This window comes from Nothobranchius furzeri, chromosome 15 (genome assembly GCF_043380555.1).
Source record: "Nothobranchius furzeri strain GRZ-AD chromosome 15, NfurGRZ-RIMD1, whole genome shotgun sequence".
Taxonomy (NCBI): Eukaryota; Metazoa; Chordata; class Actinopteri; order Cyprinodontiformes; family Nothobranchiidae; genus Nothobranchius; species Nothobranchius furzeri.
In genome coordinates this window covers 47,674,178-47,689,744 of record NC_091755.1, presented here as the reverse complement: position 1 = coordinate 47,689,744, position 15,567 = coordinate 47,674,178, and the positions used below count along the sequence as shown (strand labels likewise).

Here is a 15,567-nt window from a genome sequence, read left to right as displayed (position 1 = left end):
GGTAGCCTCGACTCAGAGGTGAGCCGCGAGGGACCCGCTCTGCAGGTGCTGAACTAGTTCTGCCCCCGCACTTATATTTACGCTCTAGTCATGTGACCTGAAACAGGAAGTGGAGTTGCACTGAAACCCAAAGTTCAAGTTGCCAATCACTGATAAAAGCAATCAGAGGTGTGTGTGTGCGCGCGTGCGTGCGTGCGTGTGTGTGTGTGTGCGCGAGTTTGATCCCAGCTGTGCCTTCACTCCTGCAGCCGTGCGGTGCCATGTGTCCCATTGCATGATGGGAAAATCAAACAGGTGGACTCACGTGTGTCCTTCAGCCATTCCAGCTGGCCCTCTTCTGCTCCAGCTGTTCGAATGGTTGAGCTGCTTTAAATAGTTGGTCAGGTGTTTCCAGTTTAACCGGTTTCACCAGCCTAGCTGGTTTTAGTGGTTTGCCGTGCTGAGCTGGTTTTGTTGGTCTTACTGGTTTCACCGGTGTTCCTCGCTTTCATTCTGTTTAACTCAGAGCAGTTTCCTTCTTCAGATGAATCCAACTGTATTCCGTTCTCACTGGTGATGGATGGTTCCCATCTACTCACCACCAGTTGGATTCATCACCACACCAGCTGTGTCTCTGTGTCAACTCTCGTTTTTGTACCTGCTGGTGTGAATAACCAAACTGATCCAGAACCAGGACCCTGCTGAGCACTCTCGGACCGATCTGGACTTCTTCAGCCACTCTGGACTGTCGTGGACTCTCTTGGTTCTAGATGACTGAACAGAACTCAAAAGACATACTTGGTGGAGTCCACCAAGATGTTTTGGACCCTGCTGGCCCATGTCCCCTTGACCCACCGGATAAAATCTGGTGCTGGCCCGGTTGTAGACATGGACCAGGCTTTACTGAATGCTCTTCCTTCTTCTCTGTTTTTTCAGTGTGCGTTTTGAGCCCCTTTTCTACCCGTAGTTGTAGTTTTTGGTCCCAGTGACTTCTGCATGCAATGATGATGTTGATGCTTGGTGCTTCTTCTACATTTTCTTCACTGTTTACTTTATCAAATGAGGGGTGGGGCTTACACTCATCCTATGTTGATGCTCAGCTCTGATTGGTCGAGCTGTTTGTTCCTGAAGAATTTGAGCCCAGAGTGACAAAGCTTTTCTACTGATTGTACAGTTTACTAAAAGTATGTAAATGTGCCTGTAAATATGTGTGAGGAAGACGTCGATGAAGGGGATGAAGACGCAGAAGGCCAAACCGTTTCTATCTTGTAAAATAAAATTCTAATTTTATCAGCTGCTTGTTTATCATTATTTCTGCTATCAGACATTATTCAGCTTCACAAACGGTTTTCTTAAAATGGCCGTTAGTGTAACGGTATGAAATGACTGTTTTCCACCACAAGTCATTTTCCCCCTCTGACACAGAACTAGTCTGCATGAGATGTGGCCTCAAGGTCTCATGCATTTGCTATAAACTGCTTCCTTTCCAGCTCAAGAGAAGATTGAAGAAAGGACTCTCTCCTTTTAATAAATCAAAGAACTCTATTTTAATAAAGCTAATCAAACAAAGTGTTAGTCAATAATAAGATGTGACCAATCTGTGAAATGAAAATATTAATTACTTTATTATAATCCTATAGAATATAATAAGTAATATGACTTTAAATGTTTCTACTAGGACTGATCTCGCATAGCGTTAAGACATGACACATTGCTTTTACTGACCCAATCAGAATCTGCCAGATCTGATGGAGGCGTGGTTTTGGTGGTGCTTGGTAAATCTGTCATCTTTTCATTCGACCACAAACCAAAACATCCGAAGTATAAAACTATGCCCACGTCATCTTTAACGCCAGTTCAAAGCGTTCTAGAGAAGTTGTCGGAGTGGCCAATCCGTAACTTTCCTCTTCAGCCGAAAGAACCAACGACAAGCTGGATAAAACCTGTTGCTGTTCCACCTGCTGCAACGGTTCCTTTCAGAATAAAAGCTGAACCATCACGACCCAGTTTTGGGTCTCACTAGATGCCAACAAAACCATCGTGACCCGGGAGTATCTCAAGACTGGTGGTCGGCTGCCGCGGCTGCTTCTACAGGCTTCGGCTCCATAAGGTCAAGCTGGACCTCTACACCTCCTGATCTAGACGGGAACTTCCACTAAGGGTACGTAGACCGATAACATGGCGTCTCATGTATTTATGAATCTCCTAACCAATGCTTAGCGCGAAGACATCACCTTCATTTCCCATCAGAACTAATCGCTTCTTCGGATTTGCTGGTTCTGAGCAACATTCCACACTACACCATTCTCCGTCTCATTCACCTTAGTTACACCATACATTTAGTGTTAAAGTTAGTCTAGTTTAATTTGTTTAGTAATAAATCTTTAAACTTTAAACTCGACCCTCTCTTCTGTTGTCTCTGAGTGAATACGAAGCTGTTATCTAATCCCTGCAATAAAAAGTTCCAATCTTCTGGTTAAAATAACCCAACAGGTCCATAAGGTTGATTTCATATTTCCTGTGGAATCCTACGTCTTATGGCTTATTAAATAACATGTAATTTAAATCATTACATTAGTAACTAGTAACTAGTCTTCTACTGCAAACCTCTCAACAATTTCCCACTGAAAAAGTTCACGTGGGTTCGCTGGAAAGAAATTTTGTCGTGTCAGAAACTTCATATAATCCCCACAAAACAGATGAGCTTGAATCATGTTTTCATGCATCTTAACATCGTATGTTAGAAATTAATGAAGTAATTTTCTTGCATTTGTCTAAAATCCTCAGCCAACAACACGTTTCGGACCAAAAACTTCTCAAGACCCACCTTTTTAGTTTAGCTTTTAACTGAATACTATTTTATTTACTGTTGTGTTACATATTTAAGTTGTTTTATTTCTATAATCACATTTTATTGGATATTTTACAGCTCGTGTGATTTTACATGTTACGTATTTTAATCCTTCCAGTAGGGCCCTCTGCCTCGGGACCGGTGGTCGGTGGCGGCGGCTGGGGCGCTCCTAGGGGAGTGTCCAGGTAGTGGTGGAGGTTGCCACCCTCCCTCCCAGGGTGCCCTGGATTGGTGTCTTTGCTGGTGCCGTTGATCTGCTGCTGTCGAGGCAGATGGCTCCCTTGATGGCGTGTCTTTCATTACCAGTCCAATCTGAGCTGTCTTTTAATGTGTTCGTGTGTGTGTGTGTGTGTGTGCGCGCGCTTGGGAATTGTTTGTGGATTGGGGGTTGAAACTGTCATAATTTGCTTTAAGTGTGGGAAAGAGAGGGAATGTGGGTTATATGGGTCATTTTAATCTGTTAAGCACTTTGTGTTGCTTGCTTTGCATGAAAAGTGCTATACAAATAAAGTTTGATTGATTGACTGATTGAAAAGCAACTATTGGACCATCCGATTGTCGGTCTCACCGAACCGCTTAGATGTTTATTCTAGATGGTAACAGTGAGTTATAAAAATCCTTGACTTTATGGTAAATGGCCTGTATTTGATATAGCGCCTCCTAGAGTCCTGGAACCCCTCAAGGCACTTTACAACACAGGCATTCACACATTCACACCCTGGTAGGGATGAGCTATGATGTAGCCACAGCTGCCCTGGGGCGCACTGACAGAGGCAAGGCTGCCATACACAGGCGCCACCGGTCCCTCCGACCACCACCAGCAGGCAACGTGGGTTACGTGTCTTGCCCAAGGACACAACGACAGCGACAGACTGAGCGGGGCTCGAACCTGCAACCTTCCGATTACAGGGCGAGCACTTAACTCCTGTGCCACTGTCGCCCCGATATAGATATTTTATAGATATTTTGAACGTAACTGCGTCATAGAACATATAAATGTCAGTTACTTTGCTAATTGCTTAAACAATGAGGTAACTGAGTTACTCGCTCAATTCCTTTTTGGAAACAGTAATTTGTAACTATAACTAATTACTTTTTTTTACGTAAGATGCCCAACACTGTTTTGGACAAACTACCAGATTCCCAAAAAGAAAAACACCATTTAAAGTTATGGACAACAAAACAGGTTTGGACCTAGAAATATAGCTAATGGTGTTTAGCGCTATCATGTTTCCTCTGGCATCGCAGGTTTCTGTTTCAGCAGAAGCATCTCAAAGAAGATACGTGATGGGAGGGATGAGTGTTCTGTGACCGTGTTTGCGTTTAGCGTGTTTGCAGATTTGCTAAAACAGCTTTTGAATTATGTACCTAAAATGAGCCGTTACAAAAAGTCCTAAACTGTGATGTCACAAATGGATAAATTAGCAGCCCCAAGCTGTGATGCTGGACGAGCAGCAGCAGCTCTACTCCCAGTCCCTCCCAGATATCAGAGCCTACCTGATAGCAGCCAATGATGACATGGTTCATTATGGAAGGGACTGAAAATGGAATAGAGCTCATGAGATCGGTGTGTGTGTGTGTGTGTGTGTGTGTGTGTGTGTGTGTGTGTGTGTGTGTGTGTGTGTGTGTGTGTGTGAGAGAGGGACACGTGACTGCCGCCAACCTGCCAACTCATGCATTTGACCCTCTTCACATGCTGCACGCCACTCCTCCAATGGAGTGGGAGGTGATGGTGGGCGGGGCTAACAGAGGGTTCTCGGTCAGTACGCATGCGCAGAGCCTAGTGTCCAGTGTGTAGATGTGAACAGCTGTTGAGTTCGTTGTCGGTAGAACCGAGACAGCACGTGTGGAACCGCCAGGATAACGGAGAAGACCTGCCCCTAAAGGCGGCACACAGACAGAGACTGGGTCGGAACCCGGACAACCGCTGGTCCATTTGCTAACGCGGCTAAAGGAAGCGAACCTTCATCAGTTGACTTACAGGCCGCAGCCCGGTCCGACCCGTGTGGTGGTGGAGGGAGGGCTCTAGTGGACCACCGGACCGCTCTCCCTCCGGTTGTTCTGTCTCCCGGTGTCAGCAAGTTATTGTGGTGCGTCTTAAGAAGGACCCCGACTCGGTTCGGCTGGAGGGCCAGAGCCAAGATGTTGATAGGTAAAAATATGGTCCAGATCGTCTGTCAATCAGAAATATCAAGTTGTCGTGTGCAAACTTTACCGCCGGACTCCAGTTAAGTAATGGAATATTTATGTGCAGCGTTCCCTCACAGCAGATAGATTCCTCCTGAATCGTTTAAGCTTTATTTGTTATTTTTTATAAACATGTAAGGATAAATTCGGCTGATGATCGGAGCTCTCAGGACCTCTGGTTAATTCAGGTCAGAGGTTTGAATCCTCAGCTGTTGCTATTTCCTGCCTTCCTCTGTTGGTGTTTTGCTGCTATGAGAAAGTGAGTTGTTGAGGGGTCTGTCTCGTGTTTTACTGCGTATCTGTCTCTGAATGGGGTGTGACGTCAGGCCTGAGTATTTTTCAGGTCAGTGTAATAGAGGAAAACTGCGTCCTCTAATTTAACCCTCAAAGGTTTGGAAATGTCTGCATCGGCTTCTTAAATTAAACGTTTTCTGACTGGAGTTTGGTGGTGTTCCTTCTATCAGCTGCTGTCAACACAGCGACCGGAAGTTCCGGTGGCACAGGCAAGAAGCACAGAAGACGATGCAAAAAACATCGGAGACCTCGAGCTGATGACAACCGGTGAGACACACACACACACACACACACACACACACACACACACACACACACACACACACACACACACACACACACCACACACACACACACACACCACACACACACACACACACACACACACACACACACACACACACACACAGGAACCATATAGATAAATCCTGTATCCTGCTTCTACAGGAAGTGACCTCAGAGCCCTACTCTGAATTTGATTAATCTTTGATTCATCTTAATTAAGAGTCTCCTGATTACTGGCCCCTCACCGGCCCCTGACCAGTCCCTAACTGGTCTTGTGTGCCTGGAGGTAAAACTTAATGAACTTTTTAATGGGAATCAAACGCCTCTGAACTGTAGTGACACTGACAGGAGCAGGTTCAGTGACTCAAACTGATCCCGAAATAGACCCAGAGACTAGGATCATGCACCCCGTCCCTCTACACACACACACACACACCAGCTCTACATGACACCTCTGAGGATCTCCTCATCTGCATTAAAATAGACTGTGTGTGTGTGTGTGTGTGTGTGTGTGTGTGTGTGTGTGTGTGTGTGCGTGTGCGTGTGCATGCGCAAATCTCTTGACTTTAATGTAAACCAAAACTCGACAGGAGGTTAAAGGAGACATATTCTGACTTTTTATAAGTTATAGTAGTTCTGTGGTCAGTGGCCACACCCACTAATTCCTTCATTGGCTGCTTTGAGGTGAGGGGCTCTGAGTAGAGCTGCTGCTACTCTAGAATCTGCAGCCGAGGGGAGTTCTGTGCTAGTTTCACTTATTGTGATGTCACAATCTGGAAATTTTTGAAATGGTTTTAGGCTAACAAGGTTTGATAGAGGCAGCAGAGACCCCTCATGGAAGCACAAAATAATGTGAGTTGTTTTCGTTTTTTTTTTTTAATAAAATGTCACATTTAAATCTGGTTAGCAGTGATATTCAGAAAACCTTCACAGAAACTGGTCATTTTTTGACAAAAGTCATAAACAGGAAGTAATTTGTGGCAGTTATTACTGCTGAGAGCGACAATCTAATGATTGCAGAAACTTTTCTGAATGGTCCGTCACGTTATTTTTTGCCCCTTATCCGAAGTCAGGTCGCGGGGGCAGTAGCCTAAGCAGGGAGACCCAGACTTTCCTTTCCCCAGCCACTTGGGCCAGCTCCTCGGGGGGAATCCTAACGTGTTCCCTGGCCAGCCGTGAGACAGTCCCTTCAGCGTGTCCTGGGTCTTCCGTTAGGTCTTCTCCCGGTTGGACCTGCCCGGAAAACCTCACCAGAGAGGCATCCTGACCAGATGCCTGAGCCACCTCAACTGGCTTCTCTCGATTAGGAGAAGCAACAGCTGCACTCCGAGCCCTTCCCGGATGACTGAGCATCTCACCCTATCTCAAAGGGAGAGCCCAGCCACCCTGCGGAGAAAACTCATCACAGCCGCTTGTATGCGCAATCTCATTCTTTTGGTCACTACCCAAAGCTCATGACCATAGGTGAGGGTAGGAACGTAGATCGACCGGTAAATCGAGAGCTTCGCCTTATGACTGAGCTCTCTTCACCACGACAGACTGGTACAACGCCCGCATCACTGCAGATGCAGCACCAATCCGCCTATCGATCTCATGCTCCAGTTTTCCCTCACTCATGAACAAGACCCCGAGATACTTAAACTCCTCCACTTGGGGCAGGACCTCATCCCTGACCCAGAGAAGGCATTCTACGCTTTTCCGAATCAAGACCATGTTCTCAAATTTAGAGGAGCTGATTCTCATCCCAGCTGCTTCACACTCTGCTGCGAACCGCTTCAGTAAGAGCCGGAGGCCACGTTCTGATGAAGCCAACAGGACCAAATCATCTGCAAAAGCAGAGAGTCAATCCTTAGGCCACCAAAATGGTTCCCCTGAACACCTTGGCTGCACCTAGAAATTCTGTCCGTAAAAGTTATGAACAGAATTGGTGACAAAGGACAGCTTTGGCGGAGTCCAACTCTCACCAAAAACATGCCCAACTTACTACTGACAATGTGGACCAAGCTCTGACACCGGTCATATAGGGACCTAACAGTCCGTATCAGAGGGCCTGGTACCCCATACTCCTGAAGTACTCCCCAAAGTGCCCCCCGAGGGACGCGGTCTAACCGTTTCTCCAAATCTTTAAAACACTTGTAGATTGGTTGGGCAAACTCCCATGCACCTTCCAGGACTCTCCTAAGGGTATAGAACTGGTCGTCCTCTCCAGAAGCTCGTAATAGACCTTACCAGGGAGGCTCAGGAGTGTGATCCCCCTGTAGTTGGAACACACCCTGCGGTCCCCCTTTTTAAATAGGGGGACCACCACCCCGGTCTGCCAATCCAGTGGTGCTGCCCCCAATGTCCACGCGATATTGCAGAGGCGCGTCAGCCAACACAATCCTACAACATCCAGAGCCCTAAGGAACTCTGGGCAGATCTCATTCACCCCCGGAGCCTTGCCACCGTGGAGCATTTTGAACACCTTAGTGACCTCAGCACCAGAGACTGAAGTGGAGAGAGCCAACCCAAAATTCTCAGACTCTGCTTCCTCACTGGAAGATGCACCAGTGGGATTGAGGAGGTCTTCGAAGTACTCTGCCCACCGATCCACAACGTCCCGAGTCGAGGTCAGCAGCACACCATCCTTACATTAAACAGTGTTGGTAGCTCACTGCTTTCCCCTCCTGAGGCGTTGGATGGTGGAGCAGCTCTGGTTGGCTGACTCGACAATGGAAGCACGGAACATGGCCCAGTCGGACTCTGTGTCCCCTGCCTCCCCTGAACATTTTGAAAGTTCTGTTGGAGCTAGGAATTTAAACTTCTTCTGACAGACATTCCCAGCAGACCCTTACAATACGATTCCAAAAATGGTGGGTAGTCTGAACTGCAGTTTGGTGCATAAGCGCAGACAACAGTCAGAACCCTTCCCTCCACATGTAGGCAGTAGGAGGCTACCCTTTCATTCACCGAGGTAAACCCATACATACAGGCACCAAGATCGGGCAACTTGTATGCCCACCCTTGCTTGGTGCCTTTCAGTCTGAGCAACTCCAGAGTGGTAGAGTGTTTTGCCCCTCTCAAGGAAACTGGTTCCAGAGCCATGCGTCAGGTGAGCTTCTGTAGCAGAGGATCAGACAAGGTCCCTGCCTTCGGCCATCATACATTACACCCGACTCCTTTGGCTCCTCCCACAAGTGGTGAGCCCATGGGAAGGAGAACCCGCTGTTGTTTACAGCGCCGCCATTGCAAAGAGAGCCGAGGATAACTAGCGGCAGACAGGGAGAAGCTTGAAGAATACCTCGCGAAAAAACTCTAAAAATATGAAAGTTTCATCTTCCCGTGACTGGAGGAGTGAAAAGATACGCAGCAAGCGTTTTATTTGTGGACGGAAATGACAGGAAACGTGGGTTTAGAGGTGGGGAGCGCATGAAGAGGTGGGAGAATGAGAGACAAATATGTCCGTGTTAAAAGTCTCTTACATACACAAAAAACAATATAAACACACTATCTTGGACCGGATACACGGCAGGATACCACAGAACAGCGCTACGCCCTCTGTTGTCCTGCCGGGCAATTGCTTTGCAACACTCTCCAGGAGACGGAGAAGTAAAAGAGCAAAACGCTTCCGTCAATCCGTGCGTGTCTGTCCCTTGCGGAGCTGACGGAGAAGCATAAACCAGGCTTTAGAGTACGATGACATCATTTATAGAACTGCTTCCAACAAACGTCTTCATAAACTCTATCATTTATCACTCAGCTACCTGTTTTGTCACTGGTGCCCCTTTCACTACTCATCATTGTGATCTGTACTCACTCGTTAACTGGCCGTCACTCCATTCCTGCAGGATGTTACATTGGTATCAGTTCATACACAAACCAATCATCGGTAGATCCCGTCACTTCTTCGCTCATTACTCATCACTTCCAACAACCAGCACAATTTATGTTCCAGTAACTTAATCTCTATGGTTATTCCCAAAGCTCGCACCTCCTTTGGCCACTCCACATTCCAGTTTGCTGCTTCCAACGACTGGAATGAGCTGCCAAAATCACTAAAGCTCACTGCCTACTTTCCATTATCTACCTTCAATAATTTATTGCAATCAATCGTTTCTGATCAATGTTCCTGCTTCTGAGTAATTAAAGATTGTTTAAAGTCTGTTTTGGTTGCTTGTACATATATTAGAACTGTCCTTTGTCTCTAACTGTTTTATCTTATTTTTATCTTATCGTTATTTAGGGTGTAAAGCTAACTATGTGTCTGTTGCTGCTGCCTCTTGGCCAGATCACCGTCATACATGAGAATGAGTTCTCAATCGACTCCTCTGGTTAAATAAATGTTAAATAAATTGTCATGGATTTCATCAATATGTTTATCAATAACCCATTTGCTATAGTGAAGAGAGGAGGAGACAATGAGCAGACAAGTCAAACAGTTATAACTGTGGCATAATGCACGAGGCAAAATGCCCCGAACATCCGGTCACAGAGTTTATTATGCCAAGAGATGGAGAGAGAGGGGGAGAGTGTGTGTGTATGTGTGTGTGTGATGCAAAGAGGCATAGAGCATGTTACGTCCCCGACAGGAGATGTTAAAATGCGAAGGAGGGGGTAACATAAGAAATGTGACAGTGGAGTTTAAAATGGTTTTATTTGTAGTAAAAGGTTCTAAAAACAAGCAAACAGATGGCTAGCATATAAAGATAATGCAAAAACAAACAAAACTCTCAAAAAAGGTTAACATCACACAAATCATCAACTATAAAAACACCTGGTAAAAACTTATACTAAGTTTTACCGATCCGAAGGTGTTCTTAAAATCCCGAAGTTGATAAAAGTCTGAAAACAATCTACTGACGAAAAACACCTGGTTAACACTTATTGAAAAAGTTTTACCGGAACGAAGGTGTTTAAAACCGGAGTCAATAAAATTGCAACAAACTAAGTTAACCTTAAAACAAACACACAAAAAGGTCCCTCTGGATCACTCAGAGTTTAAACGATAAAACTCATCCAAACAAAAGGGTTGAAAACGAGACGAGACCTGGAGGACAGCAGAACCCCTGCACTGCTGCCTCCCAGGCCTAGTCCACACTTAGCCGGGTTTTTTAAAAACGAATATCCGCCCCTCCAAAAACTTGCATCCACACCACCTCGTTTAAAAAAATAACTCTGTCCACACGTACCCGGATAAATACGTTGTTAAGGACATGCCAGACCTGTAGGTGGCAGTACTTCCCCCGTTCTTAACCTCGTCCTTCGTCTGTGGTCTTCCGCAAGGAGCAGTAATTCCGCTTGCAAAAACAAACGAGCAAAAAGCGCTTGGACAATTGATAAAGCGAGCGCAGCTCTGAGGGCATCCATGCTGTCGGCTAGTGTAAACACAGGTCGCACACGTGATGTCAGCATTTTTTGTCGCGGAAAGTGACGTTGCGGACCTTAAAACTCCGGTTTTGTCTGTCCACACGCAGACACCCAAAACGGAGAAAACGCAGATCTTCACTTTGGCCGGAGTTTTTAAAAAGATCCGTTTTCGTGTGAAAAAACTCCGTTTTCGTGTGGATGACAGGCCAAAACGTAGAAAAATATTTACGTTTTGGCAGATCCCCCGGCTACGTGTGGAAGGAGCAGCCTTTTTATCCAGGTGTTGGTAATCAGCAGGATTCAGCTCAGCTGAGCTCCTCGGCAGCCTGGAAGAGAGGAGGAGGAGGGGCGGTGTCAGGCTGATCACCGGGGCTGGGTGATCCTGGCTCCTGGATCTCACTGGCCAGACTGGTAGCCGTAACAGAGCAATACATTTACATTCAGTTAATTGAGTCCATGATCAAGAATTAATAAGCATAAATTTTTCCATAACAAATAAATAAAGTTCTCTCCTTGCATGTTTGGATTTTCTCTGAGTATCCCTGGTTTCCACCCACAAATGGAAATAGGCACACAGTATTTGGTTAATTGGGTGTTCCTATTTATCCCTATTGTGTGTGTGTCAAGGATTTTATTAACAACTCAGTGCCTGCAACCAGAGAAAAATAGACAAATGACAGACAAGTTTCCAGATTGCAGTGAGGAGGCGGAAGCTACAAGGCTACTGCCCCGAGCTCCTGAATTCTCAGTTTATTTATAACATTAGATAAGAAAGTGTGTGTGTGTGTGTGGGAGTGTCTGTGTGAGTGTGGGTGTGGCTGAATAAATGAGCATACATTTAGGCATAGAGAAATACATATTACATTCAGATGATTGAATCAATGATTAAGAAATAATAACATAACATTTCCGTAACAGTGTGTGTGAGATTGTTTCTCTATGTGTGACCCTGAGATAGACTGGTTAGCCATCCAGGGTGAGCCCTGCCTTTCTCCTGGTGACTGCTAAAGGCACCAGCTCCTTGTGAGCCTACTGGGAAGAGGCAGTTTGCAGATGATGTAAAAGTGATTGAATTTTCTTAAGATCCCTTCTGTTTAAAAATTGTGACAAATTAAACTGGATTAATGTTATCAATGTTTTATAAATGTCTTGTGTTGTATTCCGTAGTTTTTTTCATTCTTTGAAGATATTTTAAATGTTCCTTTCCATTTCAGGCCTAATGAGCTCTCCGAGTCTCAGAGTGTAAAAGCTGATGGCAATCCTTGCCAGACACCATTGGAAAGCGATCTCCAAAAAGACCATCAAGCCCCTCAAAGATCTCCAGTTAACACTGCAACAACAGATGCAAAAGATTTACATGAAGCTACCACATTAGTGTCTCAAAGTGTAGCACAGATACCATCACACTCTCAGAGTCCCCACCAAACAATCCAGTCCACGTACCTCCAGAGCAACCACCAGAAAACTCCGTCCCCACCCCCCCAGAGTCCACAAAGAAGCCATTCGCCATGCATCCAGAGCCCTAACCTGACGGCTCAGTCACTTGACCCCCAGAACCTCACCCAGAAAACCCATTCACCACATCCCCATAACTCCCAACAAACAAACCTGTCAAGAGCGGCCCACAGTCCCCACCGCACCAACCAGTCGCCAAGCTCCCACCAGGCAACCCAGTCACCAAATGCCCAAAGTCACCGACAGACATCCCAGTCGCCAAACACCCAAAGCCCCCACCAAACAACCCAGTCACCAAGATCCCACCAAACAACCCAGTCACCAAATGCATACACTCCTCACCAGGCAATCCAGTCACCAAACCCACACAGCCCCCACCAGAGATCCCTGTCACCAATGGCCCCCACCCCCCACCAGGCAATCCAGTCACCAAAACCACACAGCCCCCACCGGAGATCAAGGTCACCAAAGGCCCACAGCCCTCAGTGTAGACCACTCTCCAATCTAGATATCAGAGATTTCCCTGTAGCCGCCTTCAGTATTTGTGAAACTACCTTTCAAACATCCCAGTGTCTCAGCCAGTCATCTTCCTCCAAATTAGACAAGCCCATCCACACATCTGGCCAATCACTGCCAACTGTTAATCATAATATTATTCAAAGTGGTCTTAATTTGCGTAGCCCATCTCTACAATTAATTTGCTCAGACAGCCAAACTGAGCTCTTCAAAACATCTCCAAGTATATCTCAAGGTATTGCCTCTGAATCCCTACCAGAATCTTCCTCATATAATTTTCAAACTCCTCCCACTCTCTCCTTAAACTCCACCTACACTGATCAGTTTCTTCCGTCCTCAGTCACATTTGCCTCCAGTGTCTCTCCACACCTTTACTCCTCTTTGGGCTCCTCTTCTACCCCCTTTCCCTGCTCTCTGGACTCTGTTGACTGTCCTTCTGGCCTTGCTCCCACAACCCCCTCAGGACCAACACAACCTTTCCCACCCCCCTCAGCTCAGAGCCCTCCTATAGGGTTAACCCCACCACCTGTTCAGCTGCTGGGGTCTGATGATGAAGAACAGGAAGACCCATCAGATTATTGTAAAGGTATGATTATAAAAATAAAAACATTACAAGAATTAGTTGATGCATGATGCAAATGGGCTATTTAGCTCAGTAAAACACTTTCATTTTATGGTTTTTATATTTATATTGCACTATGTTACAACTACGTAATCTCAGAGATCCGTGCAAAGTGGTGGTGTAGTAGGAAGTCAGCTTCTCCAGGTGTCTTTTGGGCGAGACTCAGACCTACTCCCAGGCAACATGTTCCAGCTTCTTCTGAGGGATCCTAATGTGTTACCTGGTCAAGAAGAAAATACATGGGGTACTTTTCCTTTGGCATGTGGCTGGAAGACTTCGAGAAAAAGTGACCAAGAGGCATGCTAAACAGATACTGAGATTGCATGAGATGACTCTTTTAGATGTGAAGGTTTAGCAGGTCTTCTGTGTGATAGATGACGAACCTCCTCATCTGACTTCTGACACTGAGACCAGCAACTCTGCCAAGGAACATAATTTCAACTGCTTACATCCAAATATCCACCCTAGGTGAGAGGTGGGCCCTAGATGAGATTCTAGAATAGACTTACCCAGGGTAGCTGAGGAGTTTGATCTCTTGACAGCTAGAACAGGCTCTCTTGTCCTACTTTTGAAAAATTGGGACCACAACCCAGGTGTTGTCGTGGTATACCACACAACATTGAACAGGCATGTGATGACTGTGTCAGCTAATGTCTACATAAAGAAAGAACAGTTTTTTTCAGTCATTTTGGAGATTTTGACTGCTCAATAGCAGGAAAAAGCTACCTGTATGCCCCGGATGCTAGAAATAAGACACAATGCGCTAAGAGGTTAAATTGAAATGTTCTGATACTGTTTACTGGTGCGTACCGGCCCACTTACAGCACTGGTTCTGTTGGATTCAAAATGAAATTGTGAATAGAACCGGTGACAGAGGGTAGCCCTGGTGGAGTCCAGTTTTCACTAAAACACTGAAAACTAAAGAGATGAATCTCTTAACCCTAACCCTAGATAACCATAAAGAGTAATCCCAAAAGAATGTCTGAATGTCACAGATGGAAACTGGAATCAGGTTCCACCAAAGAGGATCCTGAGAACTTTAAATGAGTGTCACTCTGGTCTGTTTCAGGTGGTTACTATCCAGTGAAGATTGGGGATCTGTTTAATGGGAGGTACCATGTTGTAAGGAAACTGGGCTGGGGACATTTCTCCACAGTCTGGCTCTGCTGGGACCTGCAGTAAGATGCGCCACATTTAAAGGGTTTTGCAAACTTTCCACAGATGGTGTTGTCAAAGGCTCTGAATATGTTCTTCTTTTAGAAAGAAGCGTTTTGTGGCGATGAAGGTGGTGAAGAGTGCTCCACATTATACTGAGACAGCTCTGGATGAGATCAAACTGCTTCGATGTGTGAGTGTTTTGACCCCTTTCCAACAGCACTACTCAGCGTAACTCGGAGGGTTCGGTTGGAAAGCTTTTCCAACTTTCCCCAAACATTTTATCACCTACTTTATTGTGGATCCTAGCGGGCTGACCCAGTCTGTATCCACAACAGTCAGCCACTGATTAGCTAGGGGGTGGAGTCACCAAGTGTTACGGAGTTTTCTGCCTGGTGCCTCGCCGGCTGCAACCATTTCCTGGTTTAGAGTCTAACGAAAAGCCAGACTGAGCTGAATGTTCAAGAGTGCTACTGTTGTGTCGTTTCTGTGTGGCATACTGATCACCTCTTACTACTTTTGTCTCGAGAATAGATTGTGAGGGCCGCTGGTCCCACAGTGTGCTATGACAAGCACACCCACTTATTGTTAGAGTTGGCACGGAAACCCAACAACTCTGTTGAGCTGTCTAACCCACGCTGTACCAAACCGTTTTTGGCTGAGCACTGCTGTTGGAAAACCGGCTTTAGACGTCTCCTCCAGCCACATCAACAGGTGTACTCACAAAACTTGTCTCTCTAACCCTCTCTAGGTCAGGGATAGTGACCCCTCTGACCCTCACAGGGAAACCATTGTCCAGCTTATTGATGACTTCAAAATTTCTGGGGCCAATGGAGTTCGTATCCTTCACTATTACCTGTCTGTCTGTCTGTCTGTC

General features: G+C 45.9%; 1 protein-coding gene across 1 annotated transcript in view; it reads left to right on the top strand.

The window, feature by feature from the left end:
* The first annotated feature begins 4,715 nt into the window (after positions 1-4,715).
* The window catches only part of srpk3 (SRSF protein kinase 3), a 36,275-nt gene continuing 25,423 nt past the window's right edge, over positions 4,716-15,567 (top strand). Inside the window, exons 1-6 of the mRNA XM_054746221.2 lie at positions 4,716-4,982; positions 5,482-5,578; positions 12,157-13,499; positions 14,605-14,713; positions 14,796-14,883; positions 15,442-15,529. Coding sequence (XP_054602196.2) covers positions 4,973-4,982; positions 5,482-5,578; positions 12,157-13,499; positions 14,605-14,713; positions 14,796-14,883; positions 15,442-15,529 — 1,735 coding nt within the window. The 5' untranslated portion in view covers positions 4,716-4,972. The remainder of the gene's footprint in view (positions 4,983-5,481; positions 5,579-12,156; positions 13,500-14,604; positions 14,714-14,795; positions 14,884-15,441; positions 15,530-15,567) is intronic.